The sequence below is a fragment of the Vicugna pacos genome, chromosome 35, assembly GCF_048564905.1.
Source record: "Vicugna pacos chromosome 35, VicPac4, whole genome shotgun sequence".
In the NCBI taxonomy this organism is placed as follows: domain Eukaryota; kingdom Metazoa; phylum Chordata; class Mammalia; order Artiodactyla; family Camelidae; genus Vicugna; species Vicugna pacos.
Genome location: NC_133021.1, coordinates 11,866,258 through 11,885,346, shown reverse-complemented (window position 1 = coordinate 11,885,346; position 19,089 = coordinate 11,866,258). Strand labels below are relative to the sequence as shown.

General features: G+C 38.5%; 1 protein-coding gene across 3 annotated transcripts in view; it reads right to left on the bottom strand.

The window, feature by feature from the left end:
• Positions 1-19,089, bottom strand: part of MPP7 (MAGUK p55 scaffold protein 7) — a 147,801-nt gene that overhangs the window by 48,971 nt on the left and 79,741 nt on the right. For 2 of the 3 annotated variants that reach the window (XM_072955052.1, XM_072955054.1), the window contains 6 exons: positions 17,548-17,629; positions 16,651-16,736; positions 13,413-13,487; positions 12,987-13,183; positions 12,447-12,511; positions 4,020-4,058 (listed from right to left, as the gene is read on the bottom strand). In XM_072955052.1, the coding sequence (XP_072811153.1) occupies positions 4,020-4,058; positions 12,447-12,511; positions 12,987-13,183; positions 13,413-13,487; positions 16,651-16,736; positions 17,548-17,629 (544 nt within the window). The remainder of the gene's footprint in view (positions 1-4,019; positions 4,059-12,446; positions 12,512-12,986; positions 13,184-13,412; positions 13,488-16,650; positions 16,737-17,547; positions 17,630-19,089) is intronic. The other variant, XM_072955053.1, reaches the window with a different exon arrangement.

The window sequence follows — 19,089 nt, the reverse complement described above, 5'->3', positions numbered from 1 at the left end:
GAAATCTGAAGCCCCATTTCCTCATCTGGCCCACTGCCTCATTCTTGCTTTATTTTTTCTCATAGCGTGGATCACCATCTAATGTTTTACATAATTTATTTACTAATCTGTCTCCAGCTCCACCCCCATGTGGCAGCTCTATGAAAATGGGTCTGTTTTGATCTCTGTTGAAACTCCAGTGCCTTGAAGCTAACAGGTGCTCAATAAATATTAGGAAAAAAATCCAGAAATAGCATTAGAAGAAAGTTATATTCTGTAAAGACTAGAAGAAACTGCTAACCAGAGCCAACACGGTTGTCTTTGCAGGAAGGACACGGAAAGAGGCTTCTGTTTTTGGCTGCATGTATATTAAGATCTGTCGGCCACGTTTTCCGCTTCGCCGCAGTGAGGTTCAGAAAGGGAAACTCATTTCAAGCCCAGGAGTTGAAAGGAGTTGATAGCTCTACCCTGTAAGGAGGGCTTGCAAAATCCCAAAGCCGTTAGAAGTAGATGGGCAGGTAAATCTCAAACTGCATTCTGTCAGCACTGACACATTTTGCACAATAGTCATTCCTCTAAGAACTAGGTTGTCCCATTTTTCCTTAAATGCACTTTGGTTACTTTTACTTCCTCACATTTGGAAACATGGATACAGGGCAATACTTTACTACTATAACACAAACATCAACACAATTGTTAAGAGAGCGCCAACAGAGACACGGTCTCAGCACCGGCGAGGCCAGAGCAGCGGTGAGGACCATGCTGAACTGGAGAGCTTGGCTTCCATTTAAGGGGTCACGTGCGTAACTCAGTTCCAGCTAATTCTTTTCTTTTTTTAAATTGAAGTAGTTGATTACAATGTTGTGTTATTTTCTGATATACAGCACAGTGATTCAGTTATTTACATAAATACATACATTCTTTTTCATTTTAAGTTATTACAAGATATTAAATTTAGTTTCCTGTGCTATATATTAGGACCTTGCCGTTTATCTATTTCATATATAGCAGTTTGTATCTGCTCACTTATATGTAGAATCTAAAAAAAAAAAAAAAAGATACAAATGAACTTATTTACAAAACAAAAAGAGACTCCAGTAAACTATGAACATTGAGAAACAAAGGCCCTGTTTGGTCAAATCTTTTGTTTTGTCAAAGGAGCCAGGAATTTTTATATGAAAATTTCTCCTCTTTGTGGGTCTGACAAAAATAGATCTTTTTGTCTAACCACAGCCTGAAGACTGTGAGCCCCCAGTTTGAGATGAATTATTACATGATACGTGATACTCCCATTTTACCTGGATGGCAAAATGGTATTTTCATCCGTAATTGGGTGGTGCCGAATGGTTTCCTGGAAGGACAAAGTCCTCTGCCTTTTCAAAACAAACAAAAAAACATTTTTTTTTCCACTGGGTCAGAGAAAATGGGAAGATCTGCATGCTTAACTTCACCCGCTAATGCCAAATTCCGTTACCTAAAGCTCCCCCAGTCTTAATTCCATCCAGCCTCACCTGCCTTGGGGCTTTGTTCAATGAATTACTTCCCATCTCAGAATCTCAATCCTTCACCAGCAGTAAACGATCTCCATAATACTCTCACCTATAAAAATCCCCTTGAGCACAACTCGTCTCCCTCACTGTCCACTCGTACCTGCAGAACTTCGGCTTCCGGGAAAGTCGTTTCTCGGGTGTCATCAGTGACTCCAAGTTGCTAGATCAGTGGCATTTTATCAGATCTCATCATCTTAGAGGTCTTGAAAGAAACCCATTGTGCTCATCACCTTTGCCTTTGTACTTCCATTAATATCTACTGATTATACATTGATTTTATAAAACTCCACATTCTCTAAGAGAGATGTAGATTAAAACCAGTATTTTGTTCTTTGCATAAAAAGTTTATACAAAGAATAATGTGAGTGCAAACGTCAGGCAGAACATTTATCATATGTGTAAATTAGCCTGTCACTGAAGGTCACATATTATCAAGGGTCACGATAAATTTCCATACCTGTCACCTACAAGTCATCAAACTTAAATATGCCTTGTGCTCTGCAACAGTCACCTCCCTCCACGCTATTGCCTCTACCCTCATCCTCCAATGCTAACTGTAATTCCACCCAACCCATGGTACCCAGCTCTAATGTCATCTCTTGTGGGATGAAGTCCCTCGCCTCCTTGGACTGAGATGACCATCACTCCCTCTGAATTACAACATTTTATGTGACACACATCACAAAATGCTTTATGCTACAGGTACTCACTAGATGGATCTACACTTACCATCTAACAGATCAAGTATAAGCCCTTAAATCAGGGAGAATGGGTACCCCTCCTTCTACTTTGGAGAGAGGGAAAAGCTGGCAGTTATGGGTGCCCATCTCTTCACCTCTCCAGGTCTCCAAACTCCCAGGCAGCCTCCTCCCACAGCGACTCTGGCTTGGCCATGAGACTGTCTTTGGCCCACGGGCCAGGAGCAGGTGTGATGTTAGCTCAAAAGCACCTAAAAAAACTGGAGATCGTGTTCTCTGCTGGCCTCTGGAACTGTGAGACCACTACGTGGGTTAGCTTATGAAGGAGTGGAAACTACATGAAATGCAAACAAGTTCCCCCAGCTGAGCACTCCTGCCCCCAGACCGACCAGGCCCCCACCAAACAACCGGACTGCGGTGATTCACAGGCCAGCACGGACTGGAGCTGCCCAGCTGACCAGAGAAGCAGGAGAATGAGAAATGCTCACTGTTTGAAGCCACTAAGATTTCCAAGATTGTAAGGGAAGGTATCAATGGATACACAGAGTATCTGGCACACTGCAGTGTTCTGAAACGAGTAAAGAATTAGTGCAATTTTAACCTCACCCTGATCATCCAATTCTCTCTGTAAATTATAGATTTTCTAGCCTAGAAATAAGAATATCCTGTTTCTGCAAGGGTTTTTCTGTTTGTTTGTTTTGTAGAATGAAAAACTAGAGGGCAGCATACCGTGAAGGACACAGTAGGTGTTATACCTGCAAAGATGTACATTTGAAGCCAGGATGCACGATGGGCTGTCTGTACGTGTTAAGCCTGTAAGCTTTCTGTGCCTCGGTCTCCTTCTTACAAAGTGGATAAAACACCACTCGTCTCACCGTGTTGGAGATAAGATACATTAAGTACCAAATACAGTATCTGGCACATTTCTTCAATAACCAAGAGATTACATCACCTTAGACATGAATATTTATCTGAAAATAAGGAGGCTGAAGCATTTCTCTCTCAAACTGAGTTTCTACACCACCGCCACTCACTATTACAAGTGGAGAATTTGTCAGTGCTCATGGCAGAGCGGGGAAAGGGGAGGGCTCAGTGGTAGCGTGCGTGCTTAGCGTGCATGAGGTCCTGGGTTCAATCCCCAGTACCTCAATTAAAATAAATAAAACACCTAATTGCCCTCCCAAAACAAAAACAAAAACAAACAAAAAAAAACAAAAACAAAACAGAACAAACAAAAATCTCTGGATATCCTGGCTTTTGTTTATCACATCCCTTGGCAGCTCCAAAGCGGGAAGTTTTTCTTCCAGGATAGATGAGCAAGTTAATCATAAGGCTTAGTTGTACTGGGGGCTGGTCAGTCAGTAGTTACATGGGGGCCGCTATGGGACTCATAAATCATTAGAAAACAGAACCAAAAAGTTAGTTAGTAAGAAGAAAGTTATTTAGAAGCTTTGAATGATCCACAGCTCACCAGATAATTCATTAAAGTCCAGACACAGTTAACTGAGTAAACTTACTTATTAGCACAAAAAGAGGCTTTTTCATCCTCTATCAAAAAATATATGGCGGTTTACGAAAACAGAGCATCTGGCAAGCTTCCTGAATAATAAACCAAAGCAAACTGTGAATTCTTTTGTGTCCAGCCGACTGAGCCAGTTTAATATAAAGGTTCATGCTACACCCCCCATACCAGAGCATGCTAAGGCAAATAGGCTAATTTTAGATAAAACATTCTAACAGCTTTGAAGAAAGCAACAAAGAAAGACGTCCTCTTCCATGATCAATTGCTCACCTAGATCGGTTCCTCTGCTGATACCACCACATTCAGCATCTTCTGGATGGAGTGTAAAAGCACACAGAACAAAAGCCAAGAAACAGAGCAGAACGGTTAGAAGCCCAGCCACAGATGCAAAGAAATAAATCACTTCAAACAATTACAAAGCACAGCAATAGAACGGCCCTCACAACGCCACCCTTAAACATAAAACGCTGCGTTTTATATTTAAGTTGAAAGTCACATTTTGAGACATCATGCAATTGTGTTTTTCAAGCTTCTACAGAAGTGCCTTGAGGCCGTTCCAAGAAAATGGCAACGGACCTGCCTGATACCTTTACACTCTAGCAGTGAAGGAAATGACACCACTCGATCCCCAAAGTGAGTTTATTTTTGTAAATCAGGCTCTTTGATAATATGTAAAACGTAGCACTGATTTTGGCTCACTGGATTAGACAGAAAGGTTAACGTTAAGCTACAGCCTTTCTTTTGCTAATAAGAGTCTGTGTGGGGAAGGGATAAAGGCATAATATTTTTATTTTTATTCTTTTCTTTAAAAAAATAAACAGCTACAAATCATTTTTTAAACAATGTGCTATTAATTATTTCTGGGAATTTGAAACACTGGGTTATGCATATCTTAGAATTTTAATTTAAATGACGGAGTCCTTGTTATTTTAGGTTTCTAGTTTTTATGTATATATGTATTTAAAACGAACAGTACAGAAATCAAGTAGTTGAGAAAACTCACATCCTCATGTTAAAACAAGTCTGTCAGTGTATCTGAATCGCACTGTTTGTTTCATTCACTTTTATTCAAGACTGACAGATAAAAATGATGGACTGTATCAGGTTACTTTCTGTATTTCTGCTGTATGAAGCAAAAAAATGTACATTTCTTTCTTAAACGAAGCCCAACTGTGACTGGGAGACACTGTAATGTCAAGATGGAAGTTTGAATGTACGATAATCTTTTACAAACTGCTTGCTATGTTCAATTTAACCCTCTAGGTATGTGCACTAAATAAAATTACTAAACTATGTAGGGTAACTTTTATACATGTACCTTTAATTTCCTCTGAGAAGCAGAAAAAAAAAAAGAGGAAATGATTAAATGTACAGAAAATGCAGTTAAACTAGGAAGATGGTGCATCCGAGGGACCAAAAAAAAAAAAAAAATGTCTACCTACCACACTCAACTGTTTCCTCATCTTAGAAAAGCCAAAGGAAAAAAAAAAACAAATGTATTTAAAATATTTCAAAATAATTAGTCAAAGAATAAATAGAATTTATGAAGAACTACATTTTAGACTACACTGTAGTTACAGTCTAAAAACAACATACACACTTAGCAGTAAAAATACAAAATCTTTATATGGCTTATCAGATATCCAAAGAGGGGAAAAAAATCAGTATTTTTTCAAAATAATATCTTCAATAAACGGAACTTAAATATAACCATTTATTTTCATGGAACACTTCTGTTTATACTCTGTTTAAAATTGAAGATATTTCATGATGAAGACAGTGAAAGGAAGAAAGTATTTTAGAAACAAATTTTGCCCTTAAAATGTCTACATATCCTGTAAATTTAAGAATATTCTAACAATTATCAACTTATTATACATATGACCCTTTATTTCCAATCTGTGCCTATTACTTGATGAAAAGTATTTTAAAAAGTAATCTGAAATAATTCTTAAGTTACTAATAGGACAGCAATTTAAGAGTTAGGTTTGACCTAGGCAACTCGCCTTCCGTTAAGGGAGGAAAAAGAGCTGGAAGTTTACCCGAAGCGCAATGTATCCACAAGTCACGACAGAGGACACTTTGCTCCACAACCTGATAGAGTGAACAGGACCCGCTGGGACAGTTCTCTGCTCACCTATCTCTTCCAACTACAGAATGGCAGTCCAAGAATACACTTAAGATGAAGTGTGTACAGCACCCTATTTTTAATTTTCAAATACCTAGGGGTCTATCAAACTGTGCTAGTTCTAATTTGGACAGTATTAGCCAAAATGACAAGCAAATCATGATTATTCAGGCTCACAGGAGGAGTCATTTAAGTTGTAGGCCTATTTATCCTCATTTCTTAGTAGATCTGAAATGCCATGTGTATCAATAACAAATTATTAGAAAACAAACCATCAACAATGTGACATGGGATAGCCAAGCCAAGCATCTGAGTAGAAATGATACAAGCAAGTGTGTAAGACTGATCAACCTGCCATCCCAGATGTTTCTGCCATGAAGTGGACTGTTCAACAGACAGTGTATTTTCTGATAGAAACAATAGGATAGATTGAGTACTGCACTCTTGATTAAAGACTCCGTGACACATAAGTCAGATGATAAAAGCCATGTCCCTCTCACACACACACATTAAAACACCAAAGCCAATCCACAATAAAAATAAAATCTGTAACTTAAATTACATACAGTACATGTATATTTCACATTCTAATGCAAGGTCCTGAATATGCTGCATAAATTCTCAAAAGAATATTTCCTCCATGCAATTCTTAAGTAGGAAGAGAATGGAATTTTTAGCACGACACAGCATCCACGTTAGCGTCCGAGAGCAGGTACCGTGCGTGACAGACATCCAGGAGGCAAAGGAAGGGAACAGGTTTCCTTGGACTTAGCAAGTTTGAACGAGGAGGAAAAATATATAAAATGTGACAGGCTGCATGATACTGACTTTGGTAAGGCACCGTTTCATGCACGTTAAATGCATAAATGTATGTAATTCTCCAGCAATTCCATGAGGCCAAGAGTATTACCCCCATTTTCCAGATGGGAAATCAGAGGTACAGAGAAACGGAGTGCTGTGTGTGTGAGAGCTGGGATTTGGACCCATGCGGTCTGGCTCCAGACTCCGAATTCTGAACTACTGTGCTATGCTATCATACCCCAAATCCCTTTTTAGGGTTTTATTTCTTTTAATTTTTTTGTTTATTTTTGGGGGGGAGGTAATTAGGTTTATTTATTTATTATTTTTATCTAACGGAGGTAGTGGGACTCGAATTCATGACCTCATGCATGCTAAGCATGCACTCTACCACTGAGCTATACCCTCCCCTCCAAAATCCCTTTTGAATACCTGGATGTTCAAGCTAGAAAACTCGAGTCAGGGGAAAAATCATGGGAAAGAACATGTCTCTTCCAAGCCTCCCGTCCGCTTCCTTCCACCTTCTGCTGCTCCAGCCTCTTGCCTGGCCCCAAAAGTTCAATCTCCCAGGGGCATTTCTCTGACAGGAGAGCTGGGGGAGGACCACCTCCTCTCTCCACCGGAACAAGAGTCCACTCTCCGCCTTCAAGCACTGATGGATGTGCAGGATGCGACAATTATAAAAAGCCCAGAGGAGAGGCCAAGGCCACAGACAGAGAGATCTGCTGTCCTCAGAGAACGAAATGTGAAAGCTCTTGTAAAAAGCATTTGATGAGCTCGGCACAGCAGGGCAGGAGGACCCGTCTCATGTTGCTGAAAGTCACCCTGAGTGGGACACGTCTGAGGCTCCTGGCGAGTGGAGAAATCGTGTCTACACTGGTGTGATATCCTCAGGGGCAAAGTCAGATCCCCACTCGAGAAAGTGTTTTCTTAGCCCCCTTCACCCCCACTGACATCTCCCCCAAAAGACAGCAATGATTCATGACCACAGACCAGACCCCTAACCGCGAATCAACACTTTCTCACTTGCATGGCACTGGGTCCCCAGGGCGACAGGCAAAAGATGGTGTGGCTGAGAATCTGTCATGTGGAAAAGCTAAAAGCACACACCTTGATCGTGTTATCTCGTGAGGAGAACACTGTTGACTGGGATCAAAAATAAGCAACCATAGTAAGAAAAGCCTCCACCTCAACCAGCTCCTGATGTGAGTCATCAGATGCGCAGTTTACAACCTAATTCATCTACCCCTCTTTCTACACCAACTCCGACCTTCGGCATCTCCCAAAGAGCACCAGTAAGTATGAGGAGGAAAAACACTGACGGTATTTTTAAAACCCTGTATGTTTCTGTTACACACCATCCCGCCAATATTAAGAAAATACCCGACAAGGTTTTAAATAGACAAAATTAATTTAAGAACATAAGCAATCAATTCATTAATTTCTGAATTAAATTTATGGAACACAGTAGATAAGCATTATTTAAGATGCCAGGAGGAAAGGCTTACTCAACTTGGAAAGTAGAATTCCAGTCACCTGCAGAGTAACTATATATATTATTCTCAAATATCTGGCCTTCCAGAATATTGGTACCATGTAGAACAAATCCACCCCTTTCCTCAAGGTTTAAATTCTGTTGTTGGTGGACTGTGAACTTGAATCCACAAAATACTTGCTTTGAATGAACTTGGTGACACCCTGTTATTGAATGGACACCCACTGGCTGCAGTTAAATATTTTCTTTTTTGTCCACATGATAACAATCAAAATTGGTTAAAAACAAATTCAGAAATATGCTGTGTCTTTACCTTCTTAATCTTTAAAAGGTCAATAAGTTATACATTTTGGGTTTTTTTTTATTACTACAATTCTATAAGAGCTATTTTGTAAAAAAAATGTTCATTAATATTATTCAATCAGCAGTATTAGAAATGTTCAGGTATTTATACTTTGATAACTAAAAAAGGAAACTACACACCATAAATAAACATCATAATTGAATATTCTGCTGTCAAATACACTATATGAATAAGAGCCTTTCATGAATACCACACAGACTCGATTTAAATATAAATCATACCCTACTGAAGTTAATGCTTATGCTATTAGGGAGCCAATTCCTAACTCATATATACTTACGTTTCAATAGAAGGGGAACAAACAATATTTCAAGTAATCAAAGAAATTCCTGTTTCTCTTTAAAGGTTAAGTGATATCAAATGGCTTCATGTACTGAACTATAAAAATAAGCTTTTGGCAGAAAATCATAGAGCACTTTAAATTATATTGATACCAGAATTGCAAACTGCCAAGTGTCTGTCATGAAAACTGCCCCTGTGGGCCACTTGAGACCTAAGGTACCCTCACTCATTCCCAGAACACACACCCTGTGTCTTTCTGGTAACAACTGAGAAGTTGGTCAGATCTAAGAAAACCTATGAGAATTCCAGGTCTGCTTTTCTGTCTGTACCACTAACATTAATCCATCACGTGAGAACCTATCATGCGATGAAGGAGGGAGGGAAGACAAAATTCTACTACAGATTTCTCTGTTGAACAAGCTATTCTTCCAACGAATAGGAGGAAGAGGAACAGGATGAGGAGAAGATGAGTTGCTGGTCAAGCTTCCAAGACTTAGGAACGTTTTAGTTCTAAGAGTTCACGGTTTAGTTCTTAGGAACATGTAAGAGGCAGATTATTTTGTCTGAGGAGCCTGTTCTCTGGATGTATTAGATGTGCCACGACTCTGAAGGAAAGGGGACACCAAGCATCAGGGACAAGTACCAGCCACGCTCAGAGTTCTGCAGAAGGATGAAGGATACTAGTGGTAAAGCCTGAAGAAGTCGGCATTATCGTGGCTTCTGATTTTATTCACCATGGAGCCAGGACGCAGAGTTCTCGCACAAGCACAAAGGCAAGGTAAAGAGTTGGGATTCTTCAATCCTTTTTTTTTTTTTAATTTTGGTGGCGGCGGGGGGAGGGGGGCTAATTAGGTAGGTTGGTTGGTTGGCTGGTTTGTTTGTTTGTTTATTTATTTAAATGCAGGGACCGGGGATTGAACCCAGGACCCCATGCATGCTAAGCACACGCTCTACCACTGAGCTGTACCCTCCTCCCTCACTGAGCTGTACCCTTCCCGCCAATCCTTTCTGACTTCTAACGATGACGCTAATTGAACCCCTACTGTGCCAGAGCCGTCTCCCCTGAACTCCTCCTCCGTGCAGACTTTGGTTATGATGATACACTGTGAATCAAATAGAGAGTGAAATCCCGGCAATGCAAAGCCGTCCAAGGCAACCACCTAATCTGACATGCAGCACCACTGAAAGTCATCATTCTAAACTCAATGCTTAATCAGTATCTCCCCAGGTTTTAAGTGCGCCTGCAAAACTTAGTGCAGGAAGTTTTTATCATCAACATTGAATATTTTTCATAAATTTATAAACACCAATGTGACAATTATTCTTCTTTTGGAAATTTTAATTAAATCAGAAACTTTTCTTAAAACCTATTCTACAAAGTATTCAATGTAATTAAATAGGTTAACAGATTCTAAAATCTACACAAGAGATTTTATTTAATAAAATAAAATATAAAAATAAAAGATTGTACATCAACGTTCTGCTTTTCTTCATAGTATGATTGAGCAAAGGGCATAACACAAATGTCCTATCCAAAAATCTAAGTACCAAAGGCTGAAGTCCAGGAAGTATTGAGTCAGAAGGCCTTTACAAGATTTAGTTACATAAAAAATCACTTTCAAATACACAGGTTACAAAACAAAGTGCTTTTAAATGCTTTTAAAAACGTTCAGAACCAGGGTGATGATTTCTGCATAACTGTGAGTTCAGGGGTTTACGAGACAACACTCAGAGAAATTTCAAACGGAATTTCAATTCTCTGAGAATGAAGGCACTGGCTTTCTATTTAGTTTTCACAGAAATATACTATCTGAACAAGGCTATCTTTACTATACACTCGTGATTTAATTTGGATACAAGTGACCAGATTTATTTTTATTTGAAAATAAAGAACCTCAACACATGAGAACAAATAATGCGTCTCTCAGTGAATCAAAATCTAGGTTAAGAGAAAAGGGAGAAAGGGTGAAAGGAGGATCAGTAAACATCTCTAAATGATACTCAAGAGGCAAAAGCGGCAAATAAATAAATAAATGAAACATCCAGAGAAGAGCATTTCATAAACACAAATCCTGAAATAAATTATTTCTAAGGTTCAGTTACTGAAGTATTAAAATATAAAAGAAAGTATGTAAAATAAAAGACAAAAGGCCTTCATTACAATTAATGCTTCTACACACACACACACACACACTCTCACATTGACACAAATTTATACTGAAACCAGTATTCGGGAGAGCTATTAAAAACACAATCTCTCTACTTTATATAGTTCTTAAAAAAACAAACAAACAAAACCACACATACATCTATCCAAAATTTTAAATCAATGAAAATTCATAATTATAAACAATGGTACATTTCCAAGTTGCCTAAGGCTCAAGCAAATCTGAGTATGGATTCAGATTCGAATAAAATTGCACCTACTTCATTTTCAAGTTACATTTTATCCCATGTGCACCAAATATATAAGAAATGTGCAGGCCCTAAATTTTAAAATTCCTCAAGGAGGAACTCAGGTAGATGCCTCAAAACTTTTGGCTGGATGAGTTGCCAGTGAAAATTCACCGCACTTAAACAAAATGCAACAGTCTGGTTCAACTGGAAGCTTTCTGATGTCACAAGACATGTGGCCTTCTGTGACAAGTGTTTTGTCCTTCTTCCCAGACTTAACAGAGCCAAGAGCAAGCCGGTGTTTGCATCAGTGCTCCATGTGACGTATCGCCTGGAGTGTGGGGTTTATACTCAGCTGCAGTCTGGCTCCCTTATAACGTAATTCCTGGGCTATATTCGCTTCTACAAAGTCACAGAAATAACAGGAGATGTGAAAAATGCAATGACACTAAAAACAGATGTTGGCGTGAAACTCCAGGACCATTTATTTGCTCATTTCACCTTTGAATGCACAATTTCCATGCTGAAAAGAAAGGGCCTTCTTTAAAAAAAAAAAAAAAAAAACTCTTAAAATACCTAGAACCGTGAACCAGAGAAGATGAAGTAGGAATTTTATGGGATGGGGACTTGAAAGTAGTGGGAGGTGAGAAGTAAAGAGAAGCTGAGAGAAGGGTCGGCTGAAGGAAAAACCGCACCATCTTCCCCATTAATCCTACATCCTCCTTCCTCTTATTTTTCTCTCAGTCTAGCCTGGTCATAACTCCCAACAGACAGGTGGATGGTCAAAAATACTATGACACCTGGATAAGCAAGGAACAAAGCAGAACAAGAACAACTCTTTTTTTGGCACAAATGCTTTTGTGCCCAAGAAAGTGACAGATGTTTCCCCCTAATCTTTACCAAGAAATCTCTTACCCAAACGTCTTGGCTTTAGAGTAGCATTGTAGGTTATATTACAAAATACCCAAATTCAGAAACCAAAGGCAGCAGTAGCGACCGGGATTTCTTCTTTTAAGAGTGAGGCCTGGGTATAGTGTCAACAGCCCCAAACACACCTTCCTTCCAGAGGTACACTTAACGTTCCCACCATAAATTTATTTGTTCGTTCTCATGAAGCGATGATCTAAAAGTTATCAGAAGGTAATAGGACCTCTCGTACCACCCCAAACACCCGCTCTCGCAGGCAAAAATAAACAGCAAGATTTAGTCACCCTGCATTCTTATGAACAAACTTACATGATTTCCTGTTGGAAACGTTCAGGGGCTGGACTAACACTTCTGGTCGTCTTAGAGCCAATCTCCTGGGGGAGAGAAGGGCAATGTGCTATCAATTTCCAGTCCAGATCCATGGTGAATATCACACAAAAATATTACCAGCCTTAAGAAAAAAAACCAGAACTTCGGAAGAAAAAATGAACACAACGCCATCTACTCAAAGTAAAAAATAAATCCTGTACTTTCCAATTTTTATAAATTCTCCCCACTCTGAAATCACTCCTTCTTTTTTTCCCATCCTTTGCATCAGTAGAGTTTCAGATATTAATGTGCTATTTTCCATCTGCTTCATAACAAAAACCGACTATGACCTGGTACTGTCATATTATTTTTGGTCATTATTCATCCTTAGTTAGACAAAACAGAAACCCAAGCCTGAGGGATAAAGGATTCTCGGGCAAGGGTTTAGTGCTTGTTTTATCTCAGCTCCGCTGAAATGATATTTCGCAGAGAACAAAACGTCAGCAGAAGAAAGGCCATGATTCCGTGCCAGTCGCTCACCTTTCCTGGAAATGCTTTGAGGGAATCAAGCCTGCTCTGGGATTGGCATCACCCTCACGCTTCGCTTGCCACCATGTTGCGTCATCTTGGCTCATAATCTGAAGAATATCTCCCTTTTTGAATGCAAGCCCAGCTTCCTTACATGGAATCGCTTTATCCTCGTTAGGGTCATAGTCAAAGAGGGCTTTGATGAACATCTGTAAGCCAGTTCCGTTGAAGATGAATCAATACGAAGAAAAGAAACAAACAGATGTGAAATGGCCAACAGTCTCCTAACTGATTTAAGAACAAATTTTTAAGTCGAATATTCAAGTAAACTTGTTGTGACAAAGAGGGTATGTATTAAATGGAAAAACATGACTTCTCTCGGCAAAAAAAAAAAAAAAAAAAAGAAAAAAAAAAGGTTTTTAAGGAACGATGACCTACCTTGCCTTCCTTAGATGGTGTTTCCTCTTTGATGCTGGGTATAATCTTAAAGGTAATTGCTCCCTGAGACTGAGCCTGGTATCAGAGGGAAAAAAAACAGAAGAAACTTTCTAGAGTCAACGAGAAAGAAGGTAAAATAGGTTGAAAATGAAATGATTCTGAAAATTTACAAGCTTGGGGTTTCTGCTCTTAGATAGACCAAACTGAGGAAACTATTTTTGTAGAAATTCCTGTAACGTGAGAAAGCGCTAAAGTTTGTCAAATAAGTTGAAAAACATTAACCACTAAACCTACTTTTACCTCCTGTGCACTTTAAAAACGCTGATGAATGTATTACCATCCCTGTTGAGTTTCTTCAAAACAGAAACACAGTATGAAATGGCAAGAACAGATCATGTGCAAGGTTCACATTGTTACCTTTAAGGATCAGTAACAATGTTTTTAGGGACAAAACATCTGCAACTGTCAGTAACGCGGTTATAAATATATGAGTCAATTAGCTGCAAGGCTCATTAGAAAAAATAACGAAGAACACTCATCTCTATTCTATTCCAGTTAGTGAGTAAAATGCCAAATGCAGTAGATTAACTATAAAATGAAAAGACTGTCTGTTCTAATTTAATTAAAACAAGCAAAGACACCCACAGTTCTCTGCTATCTCAGATTGAGTATTCTTCCTAGCAGAGACCTAGTGTAGAGTACAGGGAGCAACATTAAGTATTTTGTAATAGCCTATTATGCAAAAGAATCTGGAAAAGAACTGATATATGTATGTATAACTGAATCACTCTGCTGTACACCTGAAACTTAACAGGATATTGTAAATCAACTATACTTCTATTAAAAAAAAAAGTTTAAGTAGTTGTTCCTTTAACACACTCTTACATCATTCTCTTTTTAGCATCTGTCATAATCCTATCTATATAATTATTTATACAATTATTTCTGAATGTCTGTTACCCCCCACTCCCCGAACTACACTGTGAGCTCCTTGAAAGCACTAAGTATCTGGTACATATGTAGGAGGAATGAGGGATGGAGGAAGAGAGGAAGATGGAGAGACAGGTGGGGAGACAGGCAGGGAGGGAGTGAAGGATGCAGGGAAGGAAGGACAAGCTGGGAGAGTTGGGGGAGCTCTCCGAGGCTCACTAGCAGTGTGTGCTGTAAACAAGGACTCAGTTTGGCAAAAAAAAAAAAAAAAAGGCCCTGATTGGTACTGTTTTCCAATTTCCATGGTCTGAATACTTCAACCATAGCCAATTTCAATTCATCACCATGAAGTCACTAAAAACCAAGATGGGAAAAGTCGCATAGCATCAGTTCTTGCAGGCATCAGAAAGCAGGTCGAGTAGGGCACAGAGATGCCATAAAATGGGGGTTTTGAGGGGAGGGTATAGCTCAGTGGTAGAGCACATGCTTAGCATGCACGAGGTCCTGGGTTCACTCCCCAGTAGCTCTATTAAAAGATAGATAAACCTAGTTACCTGCCCCCCCAAAAAAACAAAAAAAATTTTAAATAAATACAATTTTAATGAGGGTTTCATGTTATAACTATCAGAATTTTATCAAGGAGTGATTTCAAAATATCACTGTTATTGCTTATCATAAAAGTAAGTCCCAAATCTTACCAAGAATTCCTATGATACTGAATTACCTATGTAGAAAGAAAGCAAAGATCTTCGTAATCCCTTCCCATTCTTGTGTGTGTGTGTGTGTGTGTGTGTGTGTGTGTGTGTGCGTGCGCGTGCGTGCGCGCGCGCACGCGCGCTACTGTATGGAAAGCCCTGAGAACAGTATCATTAAGGACTCAAACAACGTAAGCAATTAGTAGGATTACTATTATTAAGTCATTTAGGTCTATCAGCCACTGTGAATGGCTTCAGTAATCTCTCATGGGTAGTTAATGATTTATTCCATCAATGCAACTTTGATTTAGTTAAACTAAATTTAGATAAACTAATTTTTATAAATCAAGAGAAACTTGATTTAGATAAACTACACTTGATTTAAATAAACTAAATATCTCCAATATTTAAAAAATATCTTGCTTATTCACATGGCCCAATTATTTCCTTAGGGTTAATTTGCAACAGTTGAATTTCTTGATTAAGGGGACGCAGATTAAAAAACGGATAGTTTCAAATAGCCATCTCAAAAGGTCCTATTAGTTTATTCTACTAACAAAAGCACATAAATGTTATCTATTTTCTTATAATCTGGCTAACTCCAGGCACTACCAAGCTTTTAAATAACCACCAATCCAATATTTTTCAGACGCCATGCTTTCTTTTGTAAATTGCCTGTGTATATGCTTTCCCAATTTTTCTGTAAATATTTTTTAATAATTTTCCTCAATTCTCTATACATTAAATTATTAGCCTTTTATCATATAAATTACTTTGCCTACAATCTCATTTGTCTTTTAAATTTTATGTAAGCATCTTTTTCTGCAGAAAAAGTTTTCAATTCTAGTAGCTGGATCAGTTATCTTCCTATTTGAAGTTCACACCAACATTTAAAAAAAATCTTTATTTTTATGATTTTTTAAAAACTCAGTTCAGGGGATTATTTTTGTGTGAGTTGTAAAATAAGGACTATTTCTTCTAACTAAATGATCAATTAATCCAACACCATTTGTGAAATGATCTCCTTATTTCACATTTATTTAAAATGCCATCTTAATCAGATGCCGAATTTTCATATATACTGGGGTCTGTTTCGAGATACCGCACTCTCTACAGGTTAGTAATATGTTTTCAGAGGTAACAGGGACAGTCTCCTTTTATTTTATTGTTACAAATGGACTTGAGGATTAATCCTGTCAAGGTCTATAATAATTTCATTCCATTTTATATTTCATAAGGCATTTAAATTAGTCTCACTATTTTATATACCCAGAGAGCATGGTCTCTAGAGATAAATGCATCACCAACAGCAGAGGAGATGCCAAGTGCCTTATTTGACACGAGCCCTGTCAAACTGCTTGCCTACGTTAGCTCATTTAATCCCCAAAACACTCCAGTGAGAGATGTACCACTTCTTACTCTCATTTTGTAAATGAAAACACAGCAGCAATAAAAAGATTAACGTATTTTCCAAGGACCTACAGGGATTAATTAATGGAGCTGGAATCCAAACCCTGGACTCCTAAATCCAAACCCTGTGTTCATAATCCAGTCTGAAATACAGTGATTCAATTTCATTTTCACTGCCATTTTAAAACAAATTTTCAGCTTACCAAAATCTGAATGATTTCCTCAGGTTTTTTATCCTCAACGGGTATCCCATTCACTTCCCTAAGTTCATCGCCCACGTGAATAAGACCTGAGAAAGAGCAGATTCGGAAAATGAGCCACGTTACCTACAAAAGAAACTGTGGTTTGCAACTGGGTCTATGCTTGAGGCTCTGTCTGGTTCCCTTAGTGCATCTGAGGATGGAAAGGAGACCTTCCCGCTCCTCCGGCTTCAGACGCTGTGCCTCTGAAGGACCATGAATCAAAGACATCACAGCGCTGGCCATGGAACAGCAGCAGCCTTTTGGTCTTTGTCCAGAAATGCACATTACTTTCATCTGATAAATAATTTTTTCAAAGCCTGCATGCTTTTACTCCTCAAATTAGAAACACTGAAACAAGTCTTAATGTGAACCTGGAAGCCCACATAAGCAAAGACCATCAAGCAAAATGAGATCAATCATTTATTTAAACAGGTTCTCATCTTTTAACACCGAGAAAAATATACTTGTTTTGTAATAAAGACCGTTATCAGGGGGAGGGTACAGCTCAAGTGGCAGAGCACGTGCTTTGGCATGCACAAGGTCCTGGGTTCAATCCCCAGTGCCTCCACTTAAAATAAATAAACCTAATTACCTTCCCCAACCCCATCAAAAAATAATAATAACAATAATAAATAAAAATAAATAAAATGTTTTTAAAAGATAATTATCCTCTTATGTATTGGCAATAAATAAACCTAGTTACTTCCCCCTCACCAAAAAAATAATACAATAATAAATAGAAATAAATAAATAAAATATTATTTTGAAAGACCATCATCCTTTTATATATTGGCAACGTTCCACGTAACACACAACATAACTCATCTATACTGCTTAACTATTTATTTAAACTCTTACCGCTTCTGTCTGCAGCTCCTCCTCTCATGATTCTGGCCACGATGATGGCCCCAGTCTGTTCATCTTTCTTAATGGTAGCTCCCTTTGAAGGAAAGAAAAAAAATAGTATTTGTGGGTAAATGTGTGTACTGGATAGTAAGAAAGGGGGCAGAAATTGGGACAAGCATCTGGAAAAAGTAAAAAGAGCTACAAAAAATGAAAGGAGGCAGGAGGAGGAAGAGACATCACAACCACGTGTTACTAGGCACATGATTTTTGACCTTATCTAAGGTTGTCAGCACAAGGCAAAGATTTCTGATACCTTTCATCTCTCGGATAATATGGAAAGTATACCAGTATCTTTTCTCCTCTCCATGGTAACACTGTGGATTTGAATACAGCTTCGTGTGACCCTTTGACAGCACTTCCTCATTTCATTTTATCTTTAAAAAGCCCCAGGAAGGAGGCAGACTATCTACAGAAGGTTAAGTGAATAGAAAGAAGATCTTATAAACTAGAAAACCAAAGCCCAGATCACCTGACTTAAAGTTCAGTGATCCTTCCCTTACATTATTGTTAAGGAACTCAGCAATGAAAAGAAAGAAAGTGGAGGAAAAAGCAAGACCTGCCACTCCAAGGGTCTGATGTACTAGGATTGCATTCAGTACAAATAGAACATGTTGGCATGAGATTAGCAAACAATTTCGAAAAGAATCCAGAAATTCTTCACTGATGGGTGCTCAGAAGCAAATTAAGTGAACGCCCTTTGTCAGAACATCAGGCACAAATGGTGACTTTGAACACCTTCTCATGACTTTCCTTCCAAGAAACTGACAGTGGTTTAGAAAAGCCATTCCATGTTCCATCACATGCTTAAAGAGACACAAATCAGCTGACTGCAGAACTCACCTCCAAGAAGAAGGGGGAATTTCTCTCACGTTTGTCAATAAACACATTTATAGCATTAAAATATAGGTATGGAAACAAAATTAGGAATCCATTTGTAATAAGTGTTTTATATATGACATTTTGTTTTATACATGACAGCTATCAGATACACATCTAGTAATAGCCAAGAAAAAAAAGATTACTAAGTGGTAAGATGGTTTCGTGGCATTTTTCATCACCTACGCATGCATTCAAGGCCAAAGACTTGAGTGAGTCCTTCTGCATCGTCATAAACCTTAGACTCACCAATTACTGGTATTTTCTGCTTTTAACCAAGTAACTTGTAGCCAAGATGACTGGAAATGTACCATTCGTAATACGACTGCTTAGTGTGATTAGATCAACTTTCGCTGTCTTTGACAGGGTGTCTCAAACTTTCACACCCAAGTATGCCTAATGGCAGGAGGGTCCAGTAATGTAATTGATGGTTACTTACCCCTACTTTATAGATAAGAAATTGAATCCCAAGTGTATAACTTGTCTGAGATCAGACAACAAGTGCGCAGTAAAGACTTGTCTAAAATGATCAGAATTGCTGTTTTTTTGTTGTTTTTTTTAATTGACATCTTGGGCCTGGGAGTCAGAGGAACTGTTTCTCTGGGATCATAAACGAAA